Source organism: Cygnus atratus, chromosome 9 (assembly GCF_013377495.2).
Source record: "Cygnus atratus isolate AKBS03 ecotype Queensland, Australia chromosome 9, CAtr_DNAZoo_HiC_assembly, whole genome shotgun sequence".
Taxonomy (NCBI): domain Eukaryota; kingdom Metazoa; phylum Chordata; class Aves; order Anseriformes; family Anatidae; genus Cygnus; species Cygnus atratus.
In genome coordinates this window covers 3,409,585-3,437,483 of record NC_066370.1, presented here as the reverse complement: position 1 = coordinate 3,437,483, position 27,899 = coordinate 3,409,585, and the positions used below count along the sequence as shown (strand labels likewise).

Genomic DNA, 27,899 nt, shown 5'->3' with positions numbered 1-27,899 from the left:
AGTTTTGATGAGCCAAGCATGTAAAGAGAGATTAAAGAACATTTTAAAATATCTTTACATTCTCATTGTGATTATTTAATATAATATTGATATTAAATAATATAATATATTAATTATTAATAATTTTATATAATATAAAAATATATAATTATATTTATATTTATTATATTTTATTTTATAATTATAATAATATGTAATAATAATATAATAATTTTTAATAATTATTAATAATTATTAATATAATAATATAATATTTTACATAATAATGTAAAAAAGATTCATGGTATGAACTTTGAAACTGTGTTTGTCTCTCACTCATCCTGCTGAGTACTTGCTTACTTTGCTTTGAAGTTCCTTTTTTTTTTCTTTAATTTCATTTTTGTATTTTCTCCTCTTTGGTTAGGTGTGTCAAGACCTGGTCTGAGAGGTCCCCCGGGATTTCCTGGCCCAAAAGGAACAAAAGGAGAAAAAGGACGAACGGGCTTGTGCATTGTAGGCCCTCCAGGACTACCTGGGATTACTGGCAGACCTGGTTCTGTTGGATTACCAGGTCCTCCAGGAGAACCAGGTGACATTTTATTATTGTATATATAATACACAGCAACAAATCCAGTTATCTCAATTGCTGATGTATGAGATTATATAAACATATGATTTATGGAGTATATCATGAGTAAAGTGGTTGAATAGATTTTTTTTTGGAAATTTCACTTTAGAATATTCACGAAAAAGTATGTGTAGCAATTGTCTGTGCTCCATTTCTAATGAGATTCTGTGGGGAAGGTACAATGACTTTCCAGTATAAAGATTTCTCGCTTTTTTTTTTTTTTTAACTGTGACTAAAAATATACTACTTAAAAACAGGAAGGACTAATGAGAAAAAAAAAATCTGTTCTTAAGATTAACTGTTCCAAACATTGCAGTTCATCTGTAAAACTAAACTCAGAAAGGGCTAATCTAAAAGTTAGAGAAATCACTTGCATGCCTTCCTAGGTCTTAGTGGGCCTTAGAGCAGGCTTGAAGTACTGGCATCATGAAAACAAAGCAGTAGCAGCTTTGAACCAGCTGAGTAGTTCCAGTTCATACAACTTTTAGAAAGTGTATTAACCAGGAGTACCTCTTTAACTAGGAGTACAAACAGCATCATATTTCCTTTATATGTGGTATGGCCAAAGCAAGTTCTTTTCAGAAATAATACCCATGTAATGCTTATCTTTCCTCCCTTAAAATAAAAAATCTGTCCTCCAAATGATTGCCTTAGGAAGAGCTCAATATGTCATCTGTTTTTTCCAGAGTAATAGTAAATACAGCTGAATAATTCTAATAAAGATACTTGAGCAGGATTAATAATTTACAAATAAAAGTTTTCCTTCCAAAGCTGGAAAAGAAAGAATTATGTTTCTGTTAGAATGTAAATATTTCCCAAAGGAGGAACTGTGCTTTTTAAAGGCAGCCCCCTGGCTAGACAGATAAATCCAGCAGTCTGCTGAGATTTACTTTAGAATCACCATATTTTTCCTCAAGTAATTCCAGTTAAAGGAGTTTCGGTTTTGTCCAGGTAGTTCTCTTTCAAATGAATACTGTCTCCAGATCATCCTTGCACCTTTTTTCTGCCTTAGCAAATAGAGAATGTCTGAATAATCTGTAAATGTAATGGTGCCATGCTCATTTCATTTCCAGGTAGAGTAATATTTAGAACAGGCCCACCAGGACGTCCTGGAGAGCCAGGGTATGCAGGACCTCCAGGACCTCCAGGAGATGTTGGCATGAAAGGTCAGTTACTGTGTTTATAGACTGTTTGAAGGATTGACATAGTGTTCACTCAACAGGGGATAACAAGATATCAAAAATGTCAGGGAATCTTATGGTTTTGGAGCAAGCCCTTCCATATTCAAGACAGCGTGTATAAATTAGGAGAAATTAAAACAGAGTGGAAAAAGTTCATGTTCATTCTCAGTACAGGGTTTTTGTACATTTCGCTTTCATGTACCACATTTTTTTGTGTGGGAGTGTTTTCTCTGAATGAGGACGGGAACGTATCGTTATTGACAGTTACTGGCCTTTTCACCTGAAAACCAAGATGCAGAGCTGAAAAATTACTTTTTCCATTTCTACATCCTTTCTGAAAGCTACCGCTTAGAAGTTGACGGTACAATCCATTTATCTTCATAGATCCTCATGAAATTTTGAAATTAATTGACCTCTCAAGCTATTTGATGAGTTCAGAGATTTTTAAAAAATTCATTAGGGATAGCAAGATGTCCTCCCCTTAAAGTAAACAGTGGCTAAGAACAGTGCCTGTGCCAGTGCCAAGCACCAGCTGTAAAGCACTGCAGCCAGGGTGTAGATCTTCTCTGGACAGTGCTTATTACAGGTTGGTGGGGTTTTTGTATTCCCGTGTTGTTATGTCAGCACTAACGGTTGTTCTTTGAGAGAAGGTTCATTCTGTAAATATCACCACAGGAGCTGCTAATTTTTTTTTTTTTTGCTAAATGCCACCTGCCCGTCTTTAAAGTCACTCAGGCTGTTATGAAGCCATGTTAGTTCAAAGCCTGTGTGCCTTTCTTCTTTTGAGACAATTTGGCCTGTCGATAGAGTGACTGTATCCAAATAGCTTACTGAAACCAGACTTGAAAAACAAAACAAAACAAAAAAAAAAAACACAAGAGATTTAAACTGTGTGTCCCTATGTTTTGAATTAAATGTAATCAGTTCTGATTCACTGTCTGACCACAGGTGATCTTGTATTGTGTTGGAGGTGATCTTCCATCAAAATTCAGGTCACATGCCTACTGCTCTTTGACCAAGAGGTGTTGACCACCCTCTATAAAAAAAAAAAAATAACACATTAGTTCAGCCTGGGACTTACTTTGTGTGGAACAACTAATGAATTATATTCCTTCTAGGTGATGAAGCTTACGTGTGTACTGATTGTAGCTATGTTCCGGGAACGCCTGGTCTTCCTGGTTCGCCTGGGCCACATGGCCAGGATGGCATCCCTGGTAAATTATCTCAGTATTTCTAACAGGATGGTAGGAAATGCCACTGCTTTTGCTTTTAGCATGAGAATCAGGACAGATATGAGCATGTCTGCATCATGCAATATTCCAGATCCCAGAAATAGCCCTGAGGTTGTGATGAGTGTGATAGCATAATGCAGCTCCATCTGCTGACGTGAGCACAAGCCCTAAAAGAGTTGAAGACTAAATGCTAATGGGCTTAGGTGCAGCCTGAAGCCAGGTCAGTCTATGCTCATGCAGTGAGTGTAAATGGGAGTAACATACAGTGCTGCATGTGATTATGAGAGCTTATCAAAATCCATTTCCTTGTTTTCTATTTTATTTACAAAATATGTTTGTTCTTTTGCAGGTAGGGAAGGAACACAAGGTCCCAAAGGAGCTCCAGGTTCTCCAGGAGCACCAGGTTTTCCAGGAGCTCAAGTAAGACTTGCATTTTTCAAATCATTTTTCAGATCCCACAAGAATTTCATAGAAATGTCATGACCAACGTTAAACGAAGTGTCATACTAAGTGATATCAACAGTTTTCTGTTGCAGCCTCACCTTGAATACTGTGTACAGTTCTGGGCTCCACAATGTAGAAAGGATATTAAGAAACTTGAAAGCTTCCAGAGGAAGACAATAAAGTTGGTATAAAAAAGGCTGGAGGGCATGTCCTATGAGGAGAGGCTGAGGACACTTGGTTTGTCTAGTTTGGATGAAAGAAGTCTTAAGAAGCAAACTCATTGCTCTCTACAACTTCTTGAGTAGGGGAAACGGAGAGAGAGGTGCTGATCTCTTCACCCCAATAACCAGTGATAAGATATGAGGGAACAGCACAGAGCTGTGCCAGAGAAGGGGTTCTGCCTGAATGTTAGGAAGAAGGTCTTTACTGTGAGGGTGATCAAATGCTGGGACAGGCTTCCCAGTGAGGTGGTTGATTCCCCATGTCTGTAAGTGTTCAAGAGGCATTTGGGAAACTTGCTGAAGTGGGAAGGCAAGCACCTGCCACAGACATACTACTTGGTTGTTCTAATTTGTGCCTGTAGTAGTAACAATTCTTGGGAGATTACAGAAAACACTGTCCAAAACAAAACTGTCATGCACAAGAACATACTGTGGTGGCTGCCATACAGATGCATAATTGAAAGAGCCTGCTAGGAAGTTTTTCCAGAAAACTCCCAAGAATTTGTGAGCCCAAGATCACTAGAGCCCAGTGTGCTTGTGTGCTTTCAGTTCCACATTGTGCCCTGAGGGGCTAAGAAAAGAGCACAGAAGTTAGCTACAGACAGACAGCTGTGGTGGCTGTAGTATCCCTAGGGAGATCTTCCCATGTAGAGAACAATGTCCTCTCCCGTGTCCTCTCTAATCAGATTTTAAATTTTTTTTCTTGTCCTTCTAATTATGCCAGTAGTTGGAGTGGGCAGTTACAGTGAATAAAGATACAAATAAGGAGAACCATTCTTAGGTATTTAATTTAAAAAAGAAAACATGAAAATGGTTGACATGTTTAGCACTGAAATTTTCTTTGTTCCAGGGACCTCCAGGTTTTAAAGGAGATCAAGGACATAAAGGATCAAAAGGTGAGCCAGGATACGTGTATCCAGAAGGGCCAAAAGGTGAGCAAGGAGATCCAGGGTCCAGGGGAGACAAAGGAAGAAAAGGTTCAAGTGGATTCCTGGGAAGACCTGGCCCAAAGGGCTACAAGGGTTCTAAAGGTGAAGAGGTAGGTATGCACTGTTTACAATTAACATAGAATTCATGAAAAGCTAAGTTAGTGGTTGTATCTTGTATGACACTCTGTTCTACCTAGTCCAGTATTTTAACTGAATATCATCTGCCTGACTTAGAGGTGCTATGCTTAACTATAGCAACCAGTACACATAAGTGGAAACAAATGAATTAGAATAAATATTCTTATGTAATACCAGGGAGAGATGAGGCTAGTGTGGATGCATGCTGCTGCAAAGCCTCAGCAATTTATTAGTTTATTGTGCTGTTAGTTTGGACATTTGTATTGGAGTGTTATCTTGGATTGCTGTGATGAATAAGACACGGACCAAAAGCAAACAAATAAAAATAGTTTTTCTGTCTAGTCATAATGCTTAAAGTGAAATAATAGTACAAATAATACCAGTTTGGTCTTTAGGAATTAATCTTCAGTCAGGGCTGAGAGAAACCACAAAAGCTGCGAGAATTACTTTAAGACTAGCTTTCTTAGAGCAGAGCTCTTGGATCAGCAGAAACAAAAAACTAGCAATTGTTGTTGCACTGTGTTGGCTGAGAAACTGTAAAAGTGATTCAGATATTGCTATTTTTAAACCTGACCCCGTAGCACTTACGGCAAATCAGTGCTGAAATTGTTTTTTTTCCTAATGTGTTTTGAAAAATAAAAAATCATACAATATAATGCCGTGGTAATTGAAAATCAAGCTGTTTTTGTACTTTTTCAATTTTAATAGAAAGGCTGGATGAATGCCCTACAGTTTACAAGCATTGATATTAAAATTCTTATTTTTTTCATCACAAGTAAATTGGTTGAAAAAGTCCTGTTCAATCAGCAGAGCTACTCTGCTGCTAAAATAGTATGAGATCATAGTCGTACAGAGAATCAGGCATTTTGTTGTGAAAGCTGGCATGGAGAGCAAGTAATGTTTGGTATACAGACATATATATCGTTAATAGGGATTGTCTGGCACAAAAGGAGATAGAGGACTACCTGGACTGCCTGGTAATCCTGGTCTCCCTGGAGAGATGGGGCTTCCTGGACCACCAGGTTATGGGCCACAAGGAATAAGAGGTTTCAAAGGCTCTAAAGGAGTACCTGGTCCTCCTGGATTGCCTGGAGAAGCTGGTTTGTAACTTCCTATTTTACTGTTCTTTACCTATGTTAAAGTTTTAAACTGCAGAGAGAGATTAAAGACAAAGACATAAATTATGAAATGTAGGAAGTTTTTTCTTGGGATGAGATTTCCAAAGCGTTGTTCCATCTTTGGTTTCACTAGAGATAATAGCAAAAGTCTTAGGGTCATAAGATAATTGAGATTGGAAGGGACCCTATGAGGTCTTTAGTCCAAACTCCTGCTCGGAGCAGGGTTAGCTATGAGATTAGAGCAGTTTACTTCAAGTCTTGACTGAGTAATACTTTAAAACCTTCAAGGACAAAGACTGCACAGACTTTCTGGGCAACCTGTTTCAGTGCTTGACTATCCTCATCATGAAAAAAATTCTTTGACTATAGATCCATTTCTCATCATTAGTGTGAGCTAAGTCATCAGAGGAAAATATGAAGGAGTTGATCACTTTGGAGTGCCGGAAACATACCAGTGTATTTATTTATAGGCAAATATAATCTGGAAGAACTCGAAGCTGGGCAGGAGAGATATAGTCAAGTCACTTTTTAAGAGAATTTTTGAATTTTAAATCCAGGGGATTCTGGGGATTAGTGCTTATAACTGCAGTGATATGTTGGGCACAATATACCCATGCTTGTGCTATTGACTGATGTAAGATGTGAATTTGTTATCCAAAGGGATGAAATTTTTAGAGTGTGTCAATCTGAGTCTTCGTCACTCTTTCTGGGGTTGTCACATTGTATCAGGAAATGCACATGAATCTCTGTTGGAGACCTTGCTAATTGTGAGTTTTGTTTTTGTTTTTATTTTTTTGTTTAGTCTGTTCTGAGGGTCTTCGACCTGATGTTGACAATAACTTATATTCCCTACTTAAAATCATTTTGTGCTCTCTGGGTGTCTGTTAGACTGTAGGAGGGCTGAGAGAAGGGCTTGAGGTGGTCTGGGTGTCAATAAAATTCTTTTGCTGTATGAAGTCAGGGTTTAAAGGATTTTCAAAATCTGTTGGAGCTTCAGAAACATGGAAACAATAGCAGACCAGATTTTTAACTGACTAGCTTGCTCATTAATATTTTTAAATTGTAAATTATGTATTTTAAAATTGTCTTATTTCCAAACCATAAGACTTTGATAATGTATTTGCTGAAGGTCTGAAAGGAGAGACCAGTAGGATAACTCCATTGCCTGCATTGCCAGGACCTCAAGGACCAGATGGTTTACCTGGACCCCCAGGGGTGCCTGGTGAGTATGTTTGCCCTAAGGACAAAGTTAGAGATGACCTGATTGGGATTTCTCTACCAACTCTGGCCAGATGAAACTGTTGGAGAGAACTCTATGAAGGATTTCATACCAAGGGCAGATTGCATGAAGACTTAACAGACTCGTGCATGCTTTGATACTGAGAACACAGAGATCACAATTAGCATTTTAACTACTGTGGAGGAAAAACAGTGTCTAAGTTCTAATGATGTCATCTACACTGATGTCCTAATCAATAATGATAAGCTGGAAAACACCCCGTCGTTATGTGTTGAAGTTCTGTGGTAAGATGGACTGCAATTTACTTATTTTCTTTGAACAGGTAGGGTCGGAACAAATGGTCAGCCAGGTGATCCAGGACATCCAGGGCCAACAGGTGACACAGGCTTTCCAGGGCTTGGGTTTCCTGGAAACCCAGGTCCAAAAGGTAAAATACATTTTTTGATATTCTTTAAAAAAAAAAAACACAACACCTTTTCTACTTTTTTTTTTTAATCTGAATTGACAACAATCATCTTTAAAAAAATAATGAATGAGCATTAATCAGATGGTTTTTAGCACTCTTGTAATTTACTGCCTTTGAGGGGGTTTTGTGGTTTTCTTTGTTTTTGAAATATTTTGAAGTATTTCAGAGAAATAGAATACTACAACTACTACAGTGTAGTTTTTTGAAGAGAACAGTGAGGAACTGGCATCAGAAGGGGTTCACTCCAGATCGGTTACTTAATGCAGGATGTTTTTGACGCAAGTAACTGAGCAGTGTTACAATGAGTGTTGAGGGAAGATGCAATGTGTCAAATGTGTATCAGGATTTCGTTTTCAGCTCCTGTAACCTACAATAGTGCAGAAGTCCATAACCACATTCATACAAATACCCCTTTGTAAAATAAGGTGGTAAATATAGCATTTGTACTGCCATATAATTCTTTTTGTAGGAGATAAGGGACGTACTGGAGGCAGAGGATCACCAGGTTGTGAAGGAAAAATTGGAGAGCCAGGCCGAGCTGGAAATCTGGGACAACCAGGAGAAAAGGTTTGACTAGAAATACAGCACAGACTTTTCCATAGGTTCCATTCATTAACTGTGTCATTGAGCAAATAAATTAATAAGTGCATGGAAAATAAGAGTTCCTGTATTTGCTAACCAGTGATGCACAAACTATAAAATGAAATATTTTATGAAAGAGGTTGTCAAGTCAAATCTTAACTAGAGATACAGGATTTCAGAACTCCCAAGTCGTTGGGATGTTTTGATACTTCAGTTTTCAGAGCATAAGAAAACTATTGCATTGCTTACAGCAAAAAATTAAAGCCACAGTTTCTGAAGAGATGGCTGTTCAGAAATTACTGATGGAATATATAAAGGTAGGACTCTTGACTACTCTGTAATTAGGATCCAAAGGTGAACAAAATAATAACACTTAACTGTTTTGAAAAGGGGGCATTTCTTTTTGTTTTTATGCCCATATGTCATTCTCCTATGTGTTTTTTGATATGGCAAAGTATGGAGATTTTTGTTTAGTTTAATTATTACTTACTCTGTGCTTGAAACCACAGAACAGCTGGATTTGGAGTGACCTTTGTGGTCCAAATATATAATCAATGACTGGTATAATCTCAGCTCTACCGGCCTGTTTTAAGAACATATTGATTTGCTCGTATTCAAAACTAGTACCCAAAACAACAAGCAGTTTGGTCAGCCAATAAGGAAAAACATTTCAACTTTTCCTTTCAGGGAATAGACTTCAGATATTTATCATAAAAACAGTCTTCATAGAAAACAATGTTCAGAAGAATGACAGGGGTAAAAATGCAATAACTAAGTATTCTGAGACATATCTGGGTGCTGACTTTGATTATTTCAATAAATATTATGATGAAAATATAACTACTATGTAAAATAAAGGAAAAATTGTATTTGCACAAACTTTTACATATAGGTCCAGCACCTTACATAGTTACAGCAAGCATCATAATGCAGTAACAGCCAAAGAGAGGGAGATGTCTCGTAATGCTCAGGAACGATTTCTTAGAGCAATGAGACAGTTCAAAAGCTGTTTAGACAAATTAATCTTCTGGTGTGGAACCTGCAGGTGGTCAGTAAGGAACATCCAGTGATCTACTGAACTAGAGCCATTACAAATGTGAAAGATCCCCAGGGAATGGAGGTGATAATCCTAATTAAAGAAGCTAGTTGATTGCGGGGTGGAAAGAATATTTTGGCAGACTTGCAAAACGTAGTACATGTGTATTGTTCACATCTCTGTGTTGCAGGGGGACCCAGGCATGATTATTCATGGAGAGCCAGGCAGACTTGGTTCACCAGGAAGTCGTGGCATTCCTGGTCCAAAAGGTGATACGGGATTTCCAGGACTTCCAGGCCTACCAGGACGTGCTGGACATGATGGTGATGATGGCCTAAGAGGTACTGTGGTCAAACAAGCATGAGATACACAGCAAGTTACCTCCCTATGTTAAAGAAAGGGAAACCAAGTCAAACAGTGCTCACTCAAAGCCTCAAACTACTATCTAAATCATTATGAAACCAATCTCCTTTCTTTTAGGAGATCCTGGCTCACCTGGAATTCCAGGGGATCCAGGTTTTCCAGGGAAACCTGCTGAGTGTCTTACTGGCCGGCCAGGTTTGCCAGGTGGCCAGGGAGCTACAGGCCCACCAGGTAGGACCTTCCAAATCAAATGTGCCGTTTGGCTGGGTGACTGGGTTATATTTCTGCCTTCAAACATCCTGAGGGACCTGAAGTTGTTTATGGGTATTGGTTACAGGTTACTATGCAACATCGCATTTAAAGGTGCATTGTCTGCAGATTGGAGGAAAACGCATGTACTAATTAAAATGGATTAAGATTTTTTCATCGTGTGGGGGAATGAAAATGCATACTCTGGAGTGTTTGGAGGATGAATGCAGAATTGGTGGGGTGTTTGTTTTGTTTTATTTTTGTCTCTACTGTCTTTTTTTTGCTTTTAAATCTCTTCAAGATCTCCTGAATGTGTATATTATCTTGTATAGATTTACTGTATAGCCCTCAAACAGGCTCAAGAAGAGCTTGATACTCATGATGGCAAGATAGAGATGAAGGTTTCCAGCAAGAAGTATCCTACATGTACTGTCATGCACTTTTCTCAGGAGGAAGAGGTTCATTAGGTTCAAAAGGAAAACTTGGTCCTCCTGGCTTGGGTATCCCAGGGATCTATGGAAAACCAGGGGAACCTGGCTTAATTGGTCTTCAGGGAAACACAGGATTACCTGGTCTCAAGGGACGGTCTGGAAGACCAGGAATCGATGGTGTGCCAGGTAAGGATTCCCCAAATGCCTGTTTTGACATAGAAAATTAGTCAGTCTCTACAAAAAGTAGTCATGCTAACATGCCATCGACTGTAAATTGAGGATACAAAAATATTTTTCCATTAGCAGCTTTCATATATACATTTATATGATCTATAAGGAAAACAAGTCAGTCATCATTCCCTGAATGACTAGCATATCTTGAAGCTGTGATGACACAGTATTGAATTTTCTGCGGCACTCCACTTAGAATAGAAAACTACTTCCCATTGTTTTCTGTACTGCAATGTTCTTGCAACAGGACACTAACTAGTTCAAAGCTGCTTCCCAGCATAATGAAAGTGTAAGGTAAGATCTTACTCAGCATCCCTTTTGAAGCAGATGGCTTGTTAATGCTTTCTCTTTTTCTGGAAAACAAAAACAAACAAAAAAAAAACACAAAACAAAACAAAAAAAACACAAGATCTTGAGTTTATGAGAGTTGTGACTCAGATCAGACTGTGTCATGTTAACCAGAGCTGACTTTACTTAAGTAAGTAATCCCCATAGGGTTTTTTGTTTTTAGAAATGTGTTCAAACTTGATTTGTAGAATACAAAAAATCAGGTATGTAATGCTGCTTATCTCTAAAAAAGATTTTTCATTATTCTCAAATCCTGCATTATTCTGTTGCAAGGAGATGGTAGATACCTTTTTATATATACAACCTGTAAAACTAATGATGAAGGTGTAGGCCAAACCTAGGCTTCTAATGCCATTTGAGATGAGCTGTCATGTCTCAGCTGGCTTCCAGCTCCTGAGCCAGAAAGGAATGTCTTTCCCATACATCTTGTGATGGATATGGATCTACCAGCCTAGTGTGGCTATCTCAGATACATTAATCACTCTCAATTGTTTCATTCATTGATTGAAGGTGTTGCAGCTGTTAGTAAGCCCTCAAACTACCCACAATAATCTGTACATCAGTGCTGTTCATGTAGTTAAAAGCTGGAAAACTTGCTTCTACGATATGTTATAGAAATGGAGAAAATGTTAAAAGAATTGATTAGCTATCTGACAGGTACATGCATGCCTTTCTATGTTTCACTGATTAAATAAGTTCCTATTGTTTCCTTTCCGCAGGCCCTAGGGGAGAGCCAGGTATAATGGGGCCATTAGGAATTCCTGGACCCCCAGGCATGATTGGAAGTCCAGGCAACCTGGGTGTCAGAGGTAAGTGACCATAGTATCTGTTTTTGTTATTCCTTAAGAATATAGGAACTATCATGCTAAAGAAGACTTGTGATCAATCTTGATGTATGTTATCACTCCTGAGTATGTGTTGGTCAATTGATGACCAGAACTTCTTTGCGCTTTGGTAAATATTTGACTTCTGTACCTGTGCAGTCTACAGGCTGAATGACATTTTCTTTTAGCAGTATTGAATTGCCACCTTTTCCATTTCACAGGTATGTGTGAAAATGGTTGGAGATTTTCTAAATAAAGAAGAGAGCTTTTTGCCCTGATTTTTTTTTGTCTCATTCATGTTCAACATATTATATCTGTTTAACAGCTATAAGATTATATTCATGCCAAGATACCATAACTATTTCTCATAATAATCTGTGGTCATAAATGTTTATTGATGTTTTGAGTAATTAAGAAGCTGGTTTAAGTTGTTGATTTGGCATGTGTATTTACATACGTTGTTGACCTTAGAGACGGAGTTTAATTGCTTCCCTTATGTGCTATCACCTAGACACGCTACTTCAGAAAATGTTGTTGTATTTTCTTGCAGGTTCTTTTGGCTTCCCAGGACTAAAAGGAAGAAAGGGGTTTCTTGGAGCAAAAGGTGAACCAGGTGATAAAGGTTTTCCTGGACCATCTGAGACCTTGGTTGGCATTGGAAATAAAGGAGAACAAGGCCCAAAAGGTACATATTCATTTTTCTGTCATGCAAAACCAGGTAGAGTTATCTGTGTGGCAGTTCCAGTGGGCTCTAACAAATGGAAGAAACTGGCTTAACTACTTAAAGTATTCATGTGGCTTTGAAATAATTTTTGCCAAACACCGTAAATGCCTTTTATGGGATAGTTGGATGTTACACTGAATATTTATTTCCATTTTAACAAGTCCATATTCCTTAAAAATCCTCTCATTTTAATGTCAAATTAGTAATAAAGTGTTGCTGGTAGTAAGTTTATATATATGCATCCTATATAATCATGTTTCTACACACTTTACCCACCTTCCCTACTGCACCTCACAGCTCTGGCCAGCTTTGTACCCAACTGGAACTGGGGTTATTCAGCCTAAAGAAAAGGAGGCTCAGGGGAGACCTTATCACTTTCCACAGCTACCTCAAAGGAGGCTGTAGCGGGGTTGGGATCAGTCTCTTCTCCCAGGCACCAAGCAATAGGACAAGAGGAAATGGCCTCAAGTTGTGCCAGGAGAGGTTTAGGTTGGATATTAGGAAAAAATTTCTTCACTGAAAGAGTTGAGGCGTTGGAACAGGTTGCACAGGGAAGTAAAGTCACTATCCCTGGAGGTATTCAGAAGACGTGTGGATGTGGTGCTTAGGGGCATGGTTTAATGGTAGACTTGGCAGTGCTAAGTTAAAATTGATAATTTAGAGGCCTTTTCCAACCTAAATGATTCTATGATTTAGTAGTCCATGAGCACAGAAATGGTTGTGCTTACCAACTGGATGCTGGATTTCAAAGAAATGAAGTCTGCTTAGAAATATTTGACCGTCAGAATTATTATTTTGTGTGTAGTATTAATACAGACTCTCTGTATATGAGTTGTACATATTTAATTAATGCTATCTGGCTTTCTGTGAAGACATTTTGTGTGGTAGGTTTCAGAAATTTCCTTTCGTCTCCATATAGGAAATGCAGAACTCATTAACCATGAGCTTGTGTCTTACTTGTGTTTATTGCAAAGTAAAAGTCCTGTGTTCCACTTCGGCTTCATTAGTTTTAAGAGTTATAAAATGTTAAACTTATATATAAACTTATCTTATAAAATGCTGTTGTGTGTGTGCGTTTGTTTAATGAAATTGTTTTAGGAGTCCAAGGAAGGATGGGTCTAAGAGGAGAAAAAGGAGATGCAGGTGTACAAGGTCCCCCAGGTCTTGTTGGATCTGAAGGAGTACCTGGTATACCAGGTATGGAGTATGTATATTGAAAATTACTATATCACAGAATGGAGAGCAAGGATAGTATTACTTCAGTGCTAGCACATAAACTTAGCTCTAGCAGCAGCACTGTATTTTCTGTATTAACTCTGAAGCTCCTTTGAGAATTCTGAAATGAAGCAATATCAAAAGCTGCTATTTCAAAGTCATACTAGCTACAACTAAATGATTCTTTATTTCCTTCCAAATATGGATGATTATGTGAGGTGATACATAGAAAATAATATTAACTTTAAATGATATAAAATAATAATAACCTTAAAATCTAAAAGCTGATGAGGCCAATGAATAAAACTTGGTATTTATAAAATTTAAGAGAAGTTTGATTCCTAATATAATAAAGAAGTAGTAGGAATTCTAAGTTTACCACAGGTGTGCACAAAAATATTTCAGAAGCTTTTTGTATTTAAGATTGATTCTATTTCCCTGTTGAAAGCCTTCATACTTGGCTTATATTTTGGAAGTTAACAGGTCTTCAGTGAAAAGCAGTCTTAAAAAGAACCAATGTAATTATAGACCTACCTAAGCCATTTCACAAGGTTTAGCTCTGCCATCACCATGCCCACATACATAATGATACATGCTGATCTTGAGTGAGAAAATGAATCTATTTTTTCAGATTAATTAAAACATCTTTACTTCTCTTTATACTATATTTTGATACATACAGAAGATACTTGTTTTTTAACTTGATTTCCTGACAACAGTAATGATAATTCTATGTGCTTCTAGAGCAAGAGGAAGAATTATGCTCCACTGTTTGTTGATTTATGAAATCAAAAAGTACCATGGCAGTGTGTGAGAGAGAGGATTCTGTATTCATCACAACTCTGCCAGCCAGCCAATGTCTAAACTTGTCACGTGAAGATGACACTCATTTCTTCATCTTGCAGGTGCCAAAGGATTTATGGGTCTTCCAGGGATTCCTGGAGGGCAAGGATTCCCAGGTGCACCAGGAAACAAAGGGAACATGGGAATTCCAGGTTATTTTCTCTTAAGTCATGTTGCAAATTGGTAGAGCCTTTACACAGATCTGAGCAGTTTCTGTAAGCACACTACACAATACTTAACTCAGACTGGGATTTATTCTCTGAAGTGCCTGTAACCTTCTCATCACCCCAGCATTTGCTTGAATTGCAGAATGGAGTTCTCCCTCTGTCTAGTTTTGGAGCATGACATTACTAATGTATTGCAGCTGGCCATCTCAGTGTATAGCTTATAGTAACTTTCCGAATAACAATTTCAGGGCGTTAATTAGTTAGGGTATGGTGACATATAGTGGCTCTGTCTGACTTTGTAACCAAATGTCTGCCCAGTGATCATGGGTCTTTATTTTTGTAAGCTTTGACTATTGAAATTACAGATAATAAATTACATATAATTAATTTATATACTGCTAAATGTAAGAACCTATTTTGAATGTGTTTAGAGTAAAAATCACTGAGTGCACAAAAATTATTCTATCTCTGATGGAAAAAGTGAGTATGAAAATACAAGCAGTAGTTAACAAAGCATGAGATGTAATATTTGATGATGATCCTTTTAAGAATGCTATTGCTGTCTGTGTTTCTCCAGGTTCAAAAGGACAGAAAGGATCTCCAGGCTTTCCAGGACCATCAGGTGACCCTGGTCCAACAGGCTATGGTGGCTTTCCAGGTGAAAAAGGAGACCCTGGGCACCCATCTCCTGGGCCCCCAGGAGAACCTGGTCCAAAGGTATAAAGGCCATGTCATATTAAGCAATAAGCAGAGCCTTTGACAACAGAAACAGAATAACATGTAAGCAAGAGTTGCAGAGTTTGCAGGAGATCAGTAGATGATATCTTAGTGATGATACATATGGAAATCCTGTTACGTCAGTATTTAGGAGAACATGTTGAGTTCATTGTATTTCATTTTTCTTGCAATGCAAGAATTTCTTATTTGTAAAAATGGAGTGTCTTGGAAATAGCATTGTTTCTGTAAAAGTTACTAATTTGCTAAGAACAATGATTTGTACCTAAATAGTCAATAGTAGAAATACTTGTACATCAAGAATTTCAGAAAAATTATCTTAGCAATAAAGTGGTGTGATCTAAAATTGTTCTGTTGGTTTTTGAAAGTCTATTAATAGCATTTTTTTCTTAGGAATATATAATATAAAAAGTAAGTTAGAAAATTTTACTCCATATGTCCTGGTTGTTGAACAACTGTGAATCTTTACATATGAGATAATTTAAAATAAGTTGCTGGCTGTAAACTGTACTGTAACTCCTGTAATTTGTCCAAATTATCTGTTAGTTTCTTTATTAGCTGCGTATCCAAAAAGGGATTGCTGTTGTGCAAATTTGTAGGAATTCAATGAAAAATGTGTGTTTTGTTATTTTGTATGGCTGCGTATTATGTAAGGAATGTATTTTTGGTTCAAAAGAGGAGCTATTAGAATAAAATTGGAGAAAAGTCTATGAAAATATCTTAAGACTGAACTTGGTTTATACAGATTAAAGGTAGAGATTGCTCGTTAGATATGTCTAAAGGATCAGTGGTGTTATTAGAAGACTTCATATTAGACTTCATATGTCTTTTTTGATTTTTATCTGAAAATCATAATGAACCATGATTAAACTTAAACATTAAAATTATCTATTTTTCTATTCTTCATATACATGTAATGTATTTAATGCAATGTGATTCTTTACCTGTTTGTGTGCAACTGCTGTTTCTTAGGGAGATACAGGTGCTCCTGGACGTTTGGGCAGCAAAGGAGAAAAAGGGTCCCAAGGTCAGCCAGGACATAAAGGAGTACCAGGGCCACATGGGATCAGAGGAGAAACAGGAGTTGCAGGAATCCCAGGTATGTTTTGCTTTGAAGGAGTGTTGAGATGCTGACATGCTTCTAGAAGAAGAGAATTTCTCAATAAACTATGCAGGGTGCCTGTGGGGTGGCACATTTATATTAAAATGTTGTAAATGTAAACAGCTCCTTTGTAGTCAGCACAGCCAGGCTGGCTTATCTTAGCTAGAGATCTGTCCCAGCTGGCTGAAGTAGAAACAATAGCAGTGTTAGCAGACTGTGTCTGGGCCTAGTGCTGAACTGAATTCCAAGTGATAATGCCAGTTTTCCTCCCCCAAATTCTTTCTTCTTACAGGGAAACCTGGACCTCCTGGAGGTGTTGGTGTTAAAGGACAGGAGGGTCGCCCAGGACAACAGGGCATTATAGGCCCTCCTGGTATGGTATATAGCATCTCTCCCAAATCACTGCCCTCTAGCTTGTTATTTTCTCTGTGATGAGGCAGTAGATATTCTTCTGAGCTTTTTAGAATTTACCTGATATAGTTGCAGTCTCTGTTTGTGTTGGTAGGAGGCTCTGTTTACCTTCTCCAGTTCAAGCTAAGGTCTTTAACAGCCTGTTCTCAATGTTGTCAGTTCAGCTGAGGCAAGAGATTTTAATTTTGTTTCACTGTTGTAGAACTTACTGCTCTTCTTTTTCTCAGTTTAGAGTTCTCAAGATGCAATATCCACATATATCGTAGGAATGGCTTGTTTTACCTCCTAAAAGGGAATAATAAACTCAGATGTAGCTAGACAAGAAGGAAGAATAAATTAGAGTTGAAAGAGGGGAAAGGCAGAGTTGCAGTCATTTATTAGAACAAACAAAAAGATTAAACCATTTAAAAAAAACGTAAGGGGGAGTGTGTAAATATGCAGCAACAAAGGTATGCAGTGTAGACTTCATTAATGTTGGTGATGGTCATTATCTTCAAAAAGCGTTATTGAATGTTCTGTTATGCAGATCCTCGTCTAAATTACATTGCAGTTTTGTAGTTCATATTAGTGAACTTACACAGACGTAGCAAGAGAGTTAGCAAAGATCAGAATCTACTCCCTGTTTACAGGAAAGTTGAATTTTTATGGAGAGGAACCATACTACCTGTATAGATTCCCACCAGCATGGATTAAATCAAAGGCAGAGTCCTAAAATGTCTTTGAAAGACAGGAAGTTAATGCCTGTGGAAATAGTGGGAGTGCTAAATTTCTTGAAGTTCAGTGGACTCAATAAAAGTTATATTCTGCTCTTTACAAATGCTTATATACCAAGATAGTTGCTTCTATCCTTGAAGTAGCTGCACTTGCACTAATAAAATCTTTAAAAAGGGGATTCATATCTTCTCTCTTTGTGTAAAATAATAGAAATTAAAATTATACTGTGGTCCTTTATAATTCACAGGTGCTGTTGGATACCCTGGAGAAAATGGACTTGTTGGTGAAAGAGGCAATCAGGGTCGGGATGGTATGCCTGGTCCCCCAGGAGTAAAGGGAGAACCAGGTAACAGCAGTGAAATATTTTCATTCTGTTTTAAAATTACTTTTTTTTCCCTAGCTTAACTGATAAGGATTTTTTGGGAAGTATTAATAAGGAGCTTTTGTGGAGCCAAAGATGTGTTAATAAGTAGAAGGCTTTTAAATTGCACATAATTCACTGTTTTTCTACGTAATCGTACATGCTGTTAACAACACAAATGTATGTCACTCCTCTATTATGCATATGATTTGTCATAATTTCCCCTTAAAATATTAATGTCTGCGAAAGCGTAAGTATCACGTGGTTCTTACATGTTCCATCTCAAAATAATTAAGAGAACCAAAATCTTTTTAAAGAAGTCTCAGTTCTTATGTGGAAATAGGATGAAACAAATTAGTGTTTACTCACACGAACAGTGAATGGCCTTTGAGTTGTAAAATCTTTCACTTAAATATCACTCCTGATGTCATCAGTATCCATACATACAGTCCTCTGCTGAATTCTGACAGAAAATGTTTTTATGTTTTACAATGAGAATGTTTTTGTATATTAGTATTTACAAAAAATATATTGGAAAAGCATTTATAGTATTTAATAAGTCTTTCCATATTAAGTTTTGAGTAATCATTGTTGAAATTATAGGTATGTATGTTTTTTCTTTTATTTTTCTTAGTAACTAACTTAAATACAGATTTTTATCCTGCACCTTAAATACAACTGGTAAATAAGAGTTCCCAGTTTAAAGAAAAACTTACAAATATCATTTGTATTTCTGGATAGAACCAATGGAAAATAACCAATAACTGATATTACATATATAACTAAAACCTATGTTTTGATTCAGTGAATTTTGAAGAAATGTATGAAACATTAGATAACTGTGATGTTTTCTAGCAATTATTCAGGACTATTGAGTATAATATGACCTAACATTTTGTAGGGGCACCAGGGAGAGGTATCCCTGGCCTTCGAGGTGTTCCTGGTCGTAGAGGTAAGTTGTCGTTTCAGAAAGCAGAAGTATTGTTTTTAAATACCAGAATCATTAATTGCATCTTTAAAACACCTCCTGCTTTTGGCTATTTAAATTGGCACTTAGTGTCAGAGGAAATAAAGAGTGATTCTGTGCTTATGATCAATTATTTGGATTATATGTTAAATGTCAAGAATTCTTGCTTGCAAAGTTAAGGCTATTGTAAAAGGAAAATAAAGGAACTAACTTCTTTGGTTTTGAGAAGGCAATATGCAGATTCTAGAGCTTTTGAAACATTTGAAATACATATTTGATTAACAGTGTATGTTTTTATGAAAACAGATGATGTTGCTGAACACCAAGCATAGTCTGTAGGAAAGCTATGATGGTGCATTTTAATTTACTTCGCTTCCTCTTTTTTGTTGATGCAGTCACAAGGAGAATGGTTGACTTGAAGGGGGCACTCTTTCCATATTTTAGGTTTCACATTGTGCTTACAGTACTGATACAAATCCATTGATCTGCTTTACTTAAAAAAGAAAAATTAATAATAATTCTCCCTCCATATATAGGCCCTGTGCTCTTAAGGTTGACCTTAAAAAATCCGTTTGGAATAGTCTCTTATTTTTCTGTACTCATACTGATGCTTTTATCTGGAATTTAGTTTAATAGGATTTGCCAGTTCTGATGTTCAAACTAGCATTTCTTGACTGTAGCATCAAGCAATATCCCCAACTCTGGTCTTTCTACCCTTCTTTCAAGTTTCTTCCATTGTATGAGCAAACTCTGAAGTGGAGTTTTAAAAGAAGTGGTGTGTACACTTCCTTGCAGTGAGTCACGTCTTCTCAAAACCATTTTGCTTTAGGGTAGCAAGGTGGCTTTGAGGATTTAGCCGTGCAAAAAAAAAAGGCTGCATTCCACCTTTGTGTTAGAGTAGACACACATACTCTCTGTACTCCTGTTTCTAAAAGCTATCATGGCGTCTCACCATCATGACAGCTCTCCTCAAATATATTACTTATGCTTTGCAGGAATCAAAGGGGACATGGGGCTGCCTGGTTTTCCTGGGCCACCAGGTGTGAAAGGTCATCAGGGTGATCAAGGACCCATTGGACCTCCTGGCTTAATGGGGTTACCTGGATTTCATGGTGCAACAGGCATGGCAATTACTGGCCCAAAAGGAAATAGAGGCCTTGCTGGTGCAGATGGAAGACCAGGTGTGTTGTTATAACTCCTTTCTCTGAAAAGATATACTGATAATTGAAAGCTGAATTCAGTCTGTCTAAAACTCAAAATTGAAGGGGGTTCTTCCCCAGACATCTTCATAATTGAACAAGTAGTTCCTTTACCAATTGATGCAATGTTATCATTGCAAACAGCAGGATGGTCTGTACAGTATGATGTAAATTAAAATAATGCTAAGTTTTTTCAGTTCACCCAGTTTTGCTGCCCTCTGCTGCAATCTGTAGGACAGCTGAAATCCAGCTTAAAGAAGTGAAATATCGTGTGTTATTCCAACCATAACTGCAATGGAAGGATATTAAAAAATGTAGTGCTGTTAAGGATTGGAAGAACTCAGCTCTGTTCTCAGATTAAATTAATAGTCTACAGAAAAATTAGTGGTTTTTTTGTTGTTGTTGCTGTTTTATAATTGATCTATTTCCTTCGGAATTGCAGAGACAGTAAACATGAAGTACCATTACAGAGTTGCTGAATGTTGTACTGTGTTTTAGGTAATGTATGTGAAATGCTGTTGGCAGTGATCTTTAGGTATTCTGTTTCTATACAGGTGCGCCTGGTTTTCAAGGGTTGCCTGGTCTTCCCACTCCCAGCATGAAAGGAAACAAAGGTGCTAGAGGGGCAGATGGCATACCAGGGCCAACAGGTCCAACTGGCGACAGTGGTCCTCCAGGTCCAAAAGTCAGTGAAAGAAATGCTACTTGTTTCTTACTCAACCGTTAACTTCAGTCTTGCCATGAAAGTAACACCCAGAGGAAAACAAATAAATGCATAATAGGGGAAAGATATTAAAACAGATACAAAAATATAGTTTTTGTAGACTTAAATGTACCAAAAAGAAATTATTGGGTCTTTCTGATATGTTGTTTCCTTGGCCATTTAGTATTACAGAACAATGTTAACAATAATATGACTGTATCTAACATGCTCATAATGGAGCAAATAATTTTAGTTGCAGCATATTCTGTGGACACAATGCTTTAAATATTCTGAACAAAAAGGAAGTGCCTTGTTTATTATTGATGTTATATGATTTGCAGGGAATAGAAGGTCGACCAGGTTATCCTGGTGCTAGAGGGGACCCTGGTTTTCTTGGATTTCCAGGTGTAAAAGGTATTCATATAATTACTACGTACACTTCTATGTGCCAAATACAGTAACTTACATGTTGTGTTGTAATGGTATGATAATTAGAAGTGCCACACCACTACTAAAAGATGTGATTTTTGGCAACATCTTAGTTATAGAACTCAACAGCATTTAAAAGACAAAGCACTGGGTCATCTGCTTGCCAGAAGAATAGACTCAATTATGATCTCATTCACCAGCTTATCGGTAGACAATTTGTAAAATGTACTGGCTTTATAAATTTCATGTTCCTAAGGGTTAGTTGGATTTAGTGGATTTTAATTTTAGCTGGCTAAAAATCCTTTTGAAACTTTCTTTTAGTGATTTAAATCTAAGTTTGCATTGCTCCAGTATGTTCATTTTCAGTTACATAATTTACAGTGATACAAAATTGTCATTACTGGTTTAACCCAGTGCTTTGAGTTCCATGCAAATTGTGTACTTTAAATTTGTGGTTCTAATTTGAAAAGTCACTGTACAGACAGTAATTCTATTTTCTTAAGCAAAAGCCCTCATTTCTTCACATAGTCATATCTCCTGACTTAATAAAAATTCTATTTATTTATTTATTTCCATCAGAGCTGTCAAGAGAATAACCTGGATGAGAATAACTATATTTTACACTGTAAAAATAATTGCTTATTAGATTTCAAAGATTTGAAAAACTTTACAACCTTCCTAACAGTCATCAGCATATCTGATGGGGTTTGAAGGGAGTTGAACTGCTCTATAGGGAGATAAACATCAAAACAAATTCTTGTAAACTGACTGCACTTGGCCTATAAACTATAGAGTAACAAAAGCTATGTAGAAGTGCACACCCATATTTCAAATTAATCTACTGACCGCAAGACACTTAAAGTTCTGAACATCTGACAATTGTTTTGAGATTTCAAACCAGAAAGACATGTCTTCAATCTCCCTTTTTAGGAGAAAAGGGTAATCAAGGACCCCCTGGACCACAAGGTGCAGAAGGGCCAAGGGGACCAAAAGGCCAACGTGGTAACTTGTTATAACTCTTCTCATTCTAATAACAGCTAACTTATCTTGATTTTTTGTTATTATTTTATTTTGCTTGTTTTTTTCTTAATGTAAAGTATCTGGCTCTTCATTATATTTTTGCTGCTAGGTCCACCTGGAGTCCCTGGGAAAATATTCTCTGTCCCAGGAAGCAAGGGGCCTCCTGGACTGCCGGGAGTCCCAGGAACACCAGGAGATCAAGGAATTCAAGGGATTCCTGGGCTACAAGGTGGTTTATATTTTTATCTCTGTACTTGTTTGTGTGTCTTGTTTGATGGAACACTTTTTGGTTTGGTAGGCAAACATACTTCTGCATTGAAAATTGACATGTTTTTAAAAATACTTCTCAGCATTTAAAAATAGCTATTGGTGCCTTGTCAACAATACTTTGTTGAAAACAATACTTTTCTTTTACACTTTTCTTAAATTTATTTTATAAAGGAGCTATGTTATTTATGGAATTATGAACTGTGAAAAAGATTATTATGGCCCATTATTATTATTTTAATATTCTTATTATATAACAGGCTAAAAGAAAAAGCTATTTGCTTTGACTTATGTAAATGTTCTTTGTAAGAATAATATTCTTCTGCAATACATTCAGTATTTCCTTGTCATCTTCCTGATGTGAAATATGGTGACAGTAACACTACAGACAGTCTCAAAATTTACAAAATTTGTGCTGGTGTTTTTATTCTAACACAGCTATGTTCATGTAGGGATTTTAACTTTACTGATTGGCAGTTATTAATATCTAGAATAACTATTGCTATATTAATCTGTTTTTTCTTTATTACGATTTTAGGACCTAAAGGAGTAAAAGGTCTACCAGGAAGCTTTGGTCGTCCAGGTCAACCAGGACTGCCTGGTCTAAAAGGAGACCAGGGACTTCCAGGAGAAAGAGGTACAGGAAAGCAGACATCACTGACTGCTACCATTGAATCTATAGATAGGCTGTATTCCCAATTTCTTTAAAGCCTTCCTTTTGTATATAGTGAAATTCTGTAACATTTGCAGCAGGTTTAGGGCCATCAACACATGCAAGCAGTTGCTTAGTTTTTAATAGATGCATTTTCACAACTGAAATAATAATTTACAAAAGTGTGCCTTGACTGTGCTCCTCTGTTATTAATCATATTTACATATCCGCTTGAAAATTCATTCAAATCCCTAAGTATCAGTGTGTCTTACTTGGCATCAAAATGGAACTGAATATTTTTAGCGAATCACCATAAAACAATTTTACTTTAACTTTTTTTTGTAAAAATGGCTATGATTCTTTGAAATATCTCACATTGCATCATTTAGAGCAATAGTAAAGCTACCTGAGCTAGGTCTGAAGGAATTAATACATCTAGCAACAAATACTACCCATTTTGAAGTTTCAAATTTTTGGTTTACTTTCAAGTTTTTCCCCTAATTTAAGTAAAGTAGGAACTCAAACAAAATGACAATATTTGCAGTCATGTTTTTCTTCCCCTCCGCAGGACAACCTGGACTGATTGGCTTTCCTGGTCTACAGGGGTTACCTGGATCACCAGGTACTATCATCACTGGTCCAACAAGAAGAGGTTTTATCTTTACCCGGCATAGTCAAACAACAAAGATTCCTTCGTGTCCGCCAGGGACATCACAGATCTATGTTGGCTTTTCGCTGCTTTTTGTTCAAGGAAACGAACGAGCGCATGGACAAGACCTTGGTACTGTATTAGTAAAACATTCATATCACCTTCAGTAGAGTGCAATAATCCAAGTTGTTTTCATGAAAACAAACTCACATTGTGTCTGAGATGAACATTGGTTCCAACCATCAGTCTACAGAGCAGTCTGCTGCTCTGAGACAATTCAGTAATCATGGTTTGAAAGACATCTTTTCTTCCTGCACTCTTATATTCCTTTTTGCTCTCCCTACACATTTTTCAGGAGGAATTCAGTTATTTATGGATAGATGTCTAACATAAATGTCCACAATATCTATGTAGGGTTGATAGTAATGTTACAGGGCCTGGGAGAGAATCTTATTTTTAGAGGCCAAACTGAATGCCCTAGGGTGTCAAAAATAGCATTAGAAGCTTGTGTTTAGGTAGCTGACTCCCTGCCACTGTGCCAAGGACTGATATCACTCAATAAGATAATACTTTTAACAAATTTAATTTTTAGCCCTAATATTTTAAATAAAAAATTATATATATATATGCCATAAGTATTTTGTTTTCCTATAATTTCGCTGTATAGATGCTTCTCTCTTTACAGTTATCAATTTTTTTTAATTCTTACTGTAGTAGACGATCCCATCATGGGTCTCTTCTCTTTACTGTGCTGTATATAATCTCATTTGTCACAAATTTTCCTCTTGTGTCTTTTAGGAACAGCTGGTAGCTGCTTGCAGAGATTTACCACTATGCCATTCTTATTCTGTAACACCAATGATGTTTGTAGCTTTGCTTCTCGCAACGACTATTCATACTGGCTGTCAACTGCAACAGCAATGCCAGTAGGCATGGCACCGATTTCTGGCAGAGCACTAGAGCCCCATATAAGCAGGTAAGAGTATAAGAACTTTAGTTCTTCTGGCCTGCAACCATGCATTTGTTTTGAACAGCAAACCTTAGACCAAGACCTGCCCATCTCAGTTAGTACAAGTGCTGCTTTTAATTGCCTGATTTTCTCACCCGAGTATGTCAGATATTCAGTGATACCCTAGGAAAAGTTAAGGTACTACCACAGGCTTAATCTGCACAGCTGACAAGAGAAAAGGGCACACGTTACTGATTGCAATGATCAATAGATTTTTTTAAACTATTGCCATACATGGTAGAGGCAGGCTAAGATGACATAACAGCTTCAATATTTAGATAAATAGTACAAATTAAATTCTGCTTCCAATTACATGTAATATATTTACTGTAGCTGATGAAGAATATTGTAAATCGGGGCTAAAGGTTCTCTGCTATGAAACACCCTTGTGAAAATGTGGGTCTTTCTAGTTGCTTTAAGTTAGCTGAGAAGGATGAAAAGCCTCTTAAGAGGGAAAGCTCTAAAAGTACAAAAGACCAAGAGTAGCAATATCAAAAATGGGAAGGCAAGCTTTGCACTCTTCCTTCTAGCCTGCTGTACACAGTTATTGTAATCTAGCTTTATCGTTTCTTCATTTTGGAAATAATGAAGAATAATTTTAGCAAATAAAGGTACAGAACTTTGATCTAAACCATAGTAACATAAGTAATGAACACATGAAGAAGGCAAAATTTAGCTTGTTACTTTGGTAAAGACAGTATTAGGAGGGTCAAATGTTCTGGGATTAATTCCCATCTTTCACCAGTTTTTGTTTAGTAGAGACGTCAAAGCAGGTACTTAGGTTACCTTCAATTTACTTATCTCCTTATTAAACAGAGACGATGTGTGCAAGTGGTGACATCTGTAGTAAGCCCTGCCATTTGGTAACTAGTATCCCAGCAGATGTTTTTTTTTTTTTTTTTGTCTGCTTACATGTTTTCCCTCAACTCTGCACTGAATGCATGTGCGCTTCTTACAGATGCATTGTCTGTGAAGGACCTGCAATGGTAATAGCAGTTCACAGCCAAACAACTGTAGTTCCTGCATGTCCAGAAGGCTGGATATCTCTCTGGAAGGGTTTTTCTTTTGTTATGGTAAGGATAAAAAAGATTGGAAATACTTATTTTCTGTCCTCTCACTTTCAATAGCATTTTCATCTGCTTTTAGTGCATTTGTGTATTAATGATTATTAATTATTTTTTCTTTGCCTATAATTAGACAATAATTCTATTAACTCTAATTAACTATAATTACTGTCAAAGCATAGAAGCAGAGAATCTTTTAGATTGGAAAAGACCTCTAAGTGAAGTCCAGCCATTAATCTAACAATGCCAATCTACCACTAAACCATGTCCCTAAAGAACACATTTCCACATCTTGAATGCCTCCAGGGATGGTGACTCAACTACTTCCCTGGGCAGCCTGTTCAAAAATAGGAACAACTATTCTGATCTGTCCTCAAAAATAGGTGACAGAAGGAAAAGGGGAGATGAAAGGAAAACCACAGGATTCTAGTGTGTCAAAAATAACTGCATACTCTTACACATTACACTAAACTCTAGGAAGCGCAGGTTTGGGGAGCTAGGTGATTAAAGCAGTCCTGACCACAGATATGCAATAATACGCTACCCACTGCTATACCCAGCTCTTCTTTTATAAAAAAGTCCTCTCTTAGGACCAAACCCTATAGAAAGCTAAAATCAAAACTGATGCAGTACATTCTCTATAGAGGACTGCCTCAGCAATTTTCATGCCATAATGAGATATGACTGAAGAAACTTCATAATGTGCTTGTAAAGTGAGAACTGAGTATGGGAATAAGGGTGTATCTGTACAAGGGGATGTGGCCCTTCAGCTTTGTTATCCGTGCCTGTGGCATGCCATAGGAATGCCAGCAAATGAGGATGAAAGAACCAAAAACCTCTCTTGTAGGTCTGCATTTCTTCTGCTTGATGGAAAGTTCTTTTAGGTCTAATGTGAAATTTGTTGTCTCTCCTGGGATTTGGCCCTAAGTAATAATAAACATCTTGGAAAGGAGAGATTTTTTTTTGCAGCATTGAGCTAAAATCTTTGCCTTTTTAAACATCAGCAAATTAAAATGGTATTTTTCTAGTGAAATTTCTTCTGTCATAAATTTTAGAGCTATTTCTACAAGCATTTACCAACATCAGAGATCGAAAATGCATTATTTGCTGTTTGTGTTTGGAAAAACAATCAATGCAATAAAAAGTATGAACACAAACGTGCACACACCCACAAAATACGGGATTTGGTTTATTTGTAATTCGGTTACTGTAGCCCTCAAATGGACAGAAGCCAGCTACTTTCTAGTCTTTGTACTGGTTACATTTTCATGCCTTCTCATATAGCAGAAAAAGGACTTTGCAAGAACTCAGAAATAGCATAACTGCTTGAATTTTCATGAGGCTTCTGTGCTTCATTATGTCTGATTAAAACCAATCTATGCTGATTTTTGTTTTGTTCAAGAAACAGCACAGAAAATATGGTATGTTTTAGAGATTATTTTTTTTTGCCAGCAGATTGCTAAATACTGATGTACATGTTCTCATAAAAAATGTATTGGTGGTTACAGTATACAAGTGCTGGCTCAGAAGCTTCTGGCCAAGCGCTGGCATCTCCTGGATCTTGCTTGGAAGAATTTCGAGCCATCCCATTCATAGAGTGCCATGGCAGGGGCACGTGCAACTACTACACAAACTCCTACAGTTTCTGGTTGGCATCACTAAATCCACAAAGAATGTTCAGGTAAATTGTACTTTCTTAGCTGTCCCACCCCTGTTTCCAGCATCCATGCTGCAGGTGGCTGAGAAGTCCCTAACTGCGGGGGCTCCCCTACTAATTCCTGTCAGATTAGATGTCCCCCTTTGTCAGGTTTGTGGTCATTCTGTAGCATAAAGAGACCTTAAGCGAGCCAAGGATTAAAATGTCGGTGTCAGTAATGTCATATCCAAAGTTTTATCACCTCTTCCTGTTTTTTAACAAAAAAGTAATGTTTGTTTTCTTTTAGGAAACCTCTGCCACAGACACTGAAAGCAGGAGAACTAGAAAACATCATCAGTCGTTGTCAGGTCTGCATGAAGAGACTAGTGTAA

The 27,899-nt window shown here is 37.2% G+C and overlaps 1 protein-coding gene and 1 long non-coding RNA gene across 2 annotated transcripts in view; one reads left to right on the top strand and one right to left on the bottom strand.

Annotated features, from left to right (window-relative positions):
• COL4A3 (collagen type IV alpha 3 chain) overlaps nt 1–27,899 on the top strand; it is a 60,523-nt gene extending 32,624 nt beyond the window's left edge. Inside the window, exons 21-52 of the mRNA XM_035544696.1 lie at nt 404–568; nt 1,681–1,773; nt 2,907–3,002; nt 3,370–3,440; nt 4,536–4,724; nt 5,684–5,852; nt 7,000–7,092; nt 7,433–7,537; nt 8,046–8,143; nt 9,385–9,535; nt 9,675–9,788; nt 10,256–10,423; nt 11,536–11,625; nt 12,191–12,325; nt 13,463–13,561; nt 14,485–14,574; nt 15,167–15,306; nt 16,297–16,423; nt 16,719–16,799; nt 17,799–17,897; nt 18,814–18,864; nt 19,875–20,060; nt 20,633–20,763; nt 21,123–21,195; nt 22,141–22,212; nt 22,340–22,459; nt 23,036–23,134; nt 23,718–23,930; nt 24,597–24,774; nt 25,766–25,880; nt 27,380–27,552; nt 27,815–27,899. Coding sequence (XP_035400589.1) covers nt 404–568; nt 1,681–1,773; nt 2,907–3,002; nt 3,370–3,440; nt 4,536–4,724; nt 5,684–5,852; nt 7,000–7,092; nt 7,433–7,537; nt 8,046–8,143; nt 9,385–9,535; nt 9,675–9,788; nt 10,256–10,423; nt 11,536–11,625; nt 12,191–12,325; nt 13,463–13,561; nt 14,485–14,574; nt 15,167–15,306; nt 16,297–16,423; nt 16,719–16,799; nt 17,799–17,897; nt 18,814–18,864; nt 19,875–20,060; nt 20,633–20,763; nt 21,123–21,195; nt 22,141–22,212; nt 22,340–22,459; nt 23,036–23,134; nt 23,718–23,930; nt 24,597–24,774; nt 25,766–25,880; nt 27,380–27,552; nt 27,815–27,899 — 3,869 coding nt within the window. The remainder of the gene's footprint in view (nt 1–403; nt 569–1,680; nt 1,774–2,906; nt 3,003–3,369; nt 3,441–4,535; nt 4,725–5,683; nt 5,853–6,999; nt 7,093–7,432; nt 7,538–8,045; nt 8,144–9,384; nt 9,536–9,674; nt 9,789–10,255; nt 10,424–11,535; nt 11,626–12,190; nt 12,326–13,462; nt 13,562–14,484; nt 14,575–15,166; nt 15,307–16,296; nt 16,424–16,718; nt 16,800–17,798; nt 17,898–18,813; nt 18,865–19,874; nt 20,061–20,632; nt 20,764–21,122; nt 21,196–22,140; nt 22,213–22,339; nt 22,460–23,035; nt 23,135–23,717; nt 23,931–24,596; nt 24,775–25,765; nt 25,881–27,379; nt 27,553–27,814) is intronic.
• On the bottom strand, nt 9,304–16,456 carry LOC126913406 (uncharacterized). Its single transcript, XR_007708640.1, has 3 exons — nt 16,269–16,456; nt 10,376–10,442; nt 9,304–9,538 (listed from the first exon to the last, which is right to left on the bottom strand). It is a non-coding gene; the product is annotated as an uncharacterized LOC126913406 (long non-coding RNA).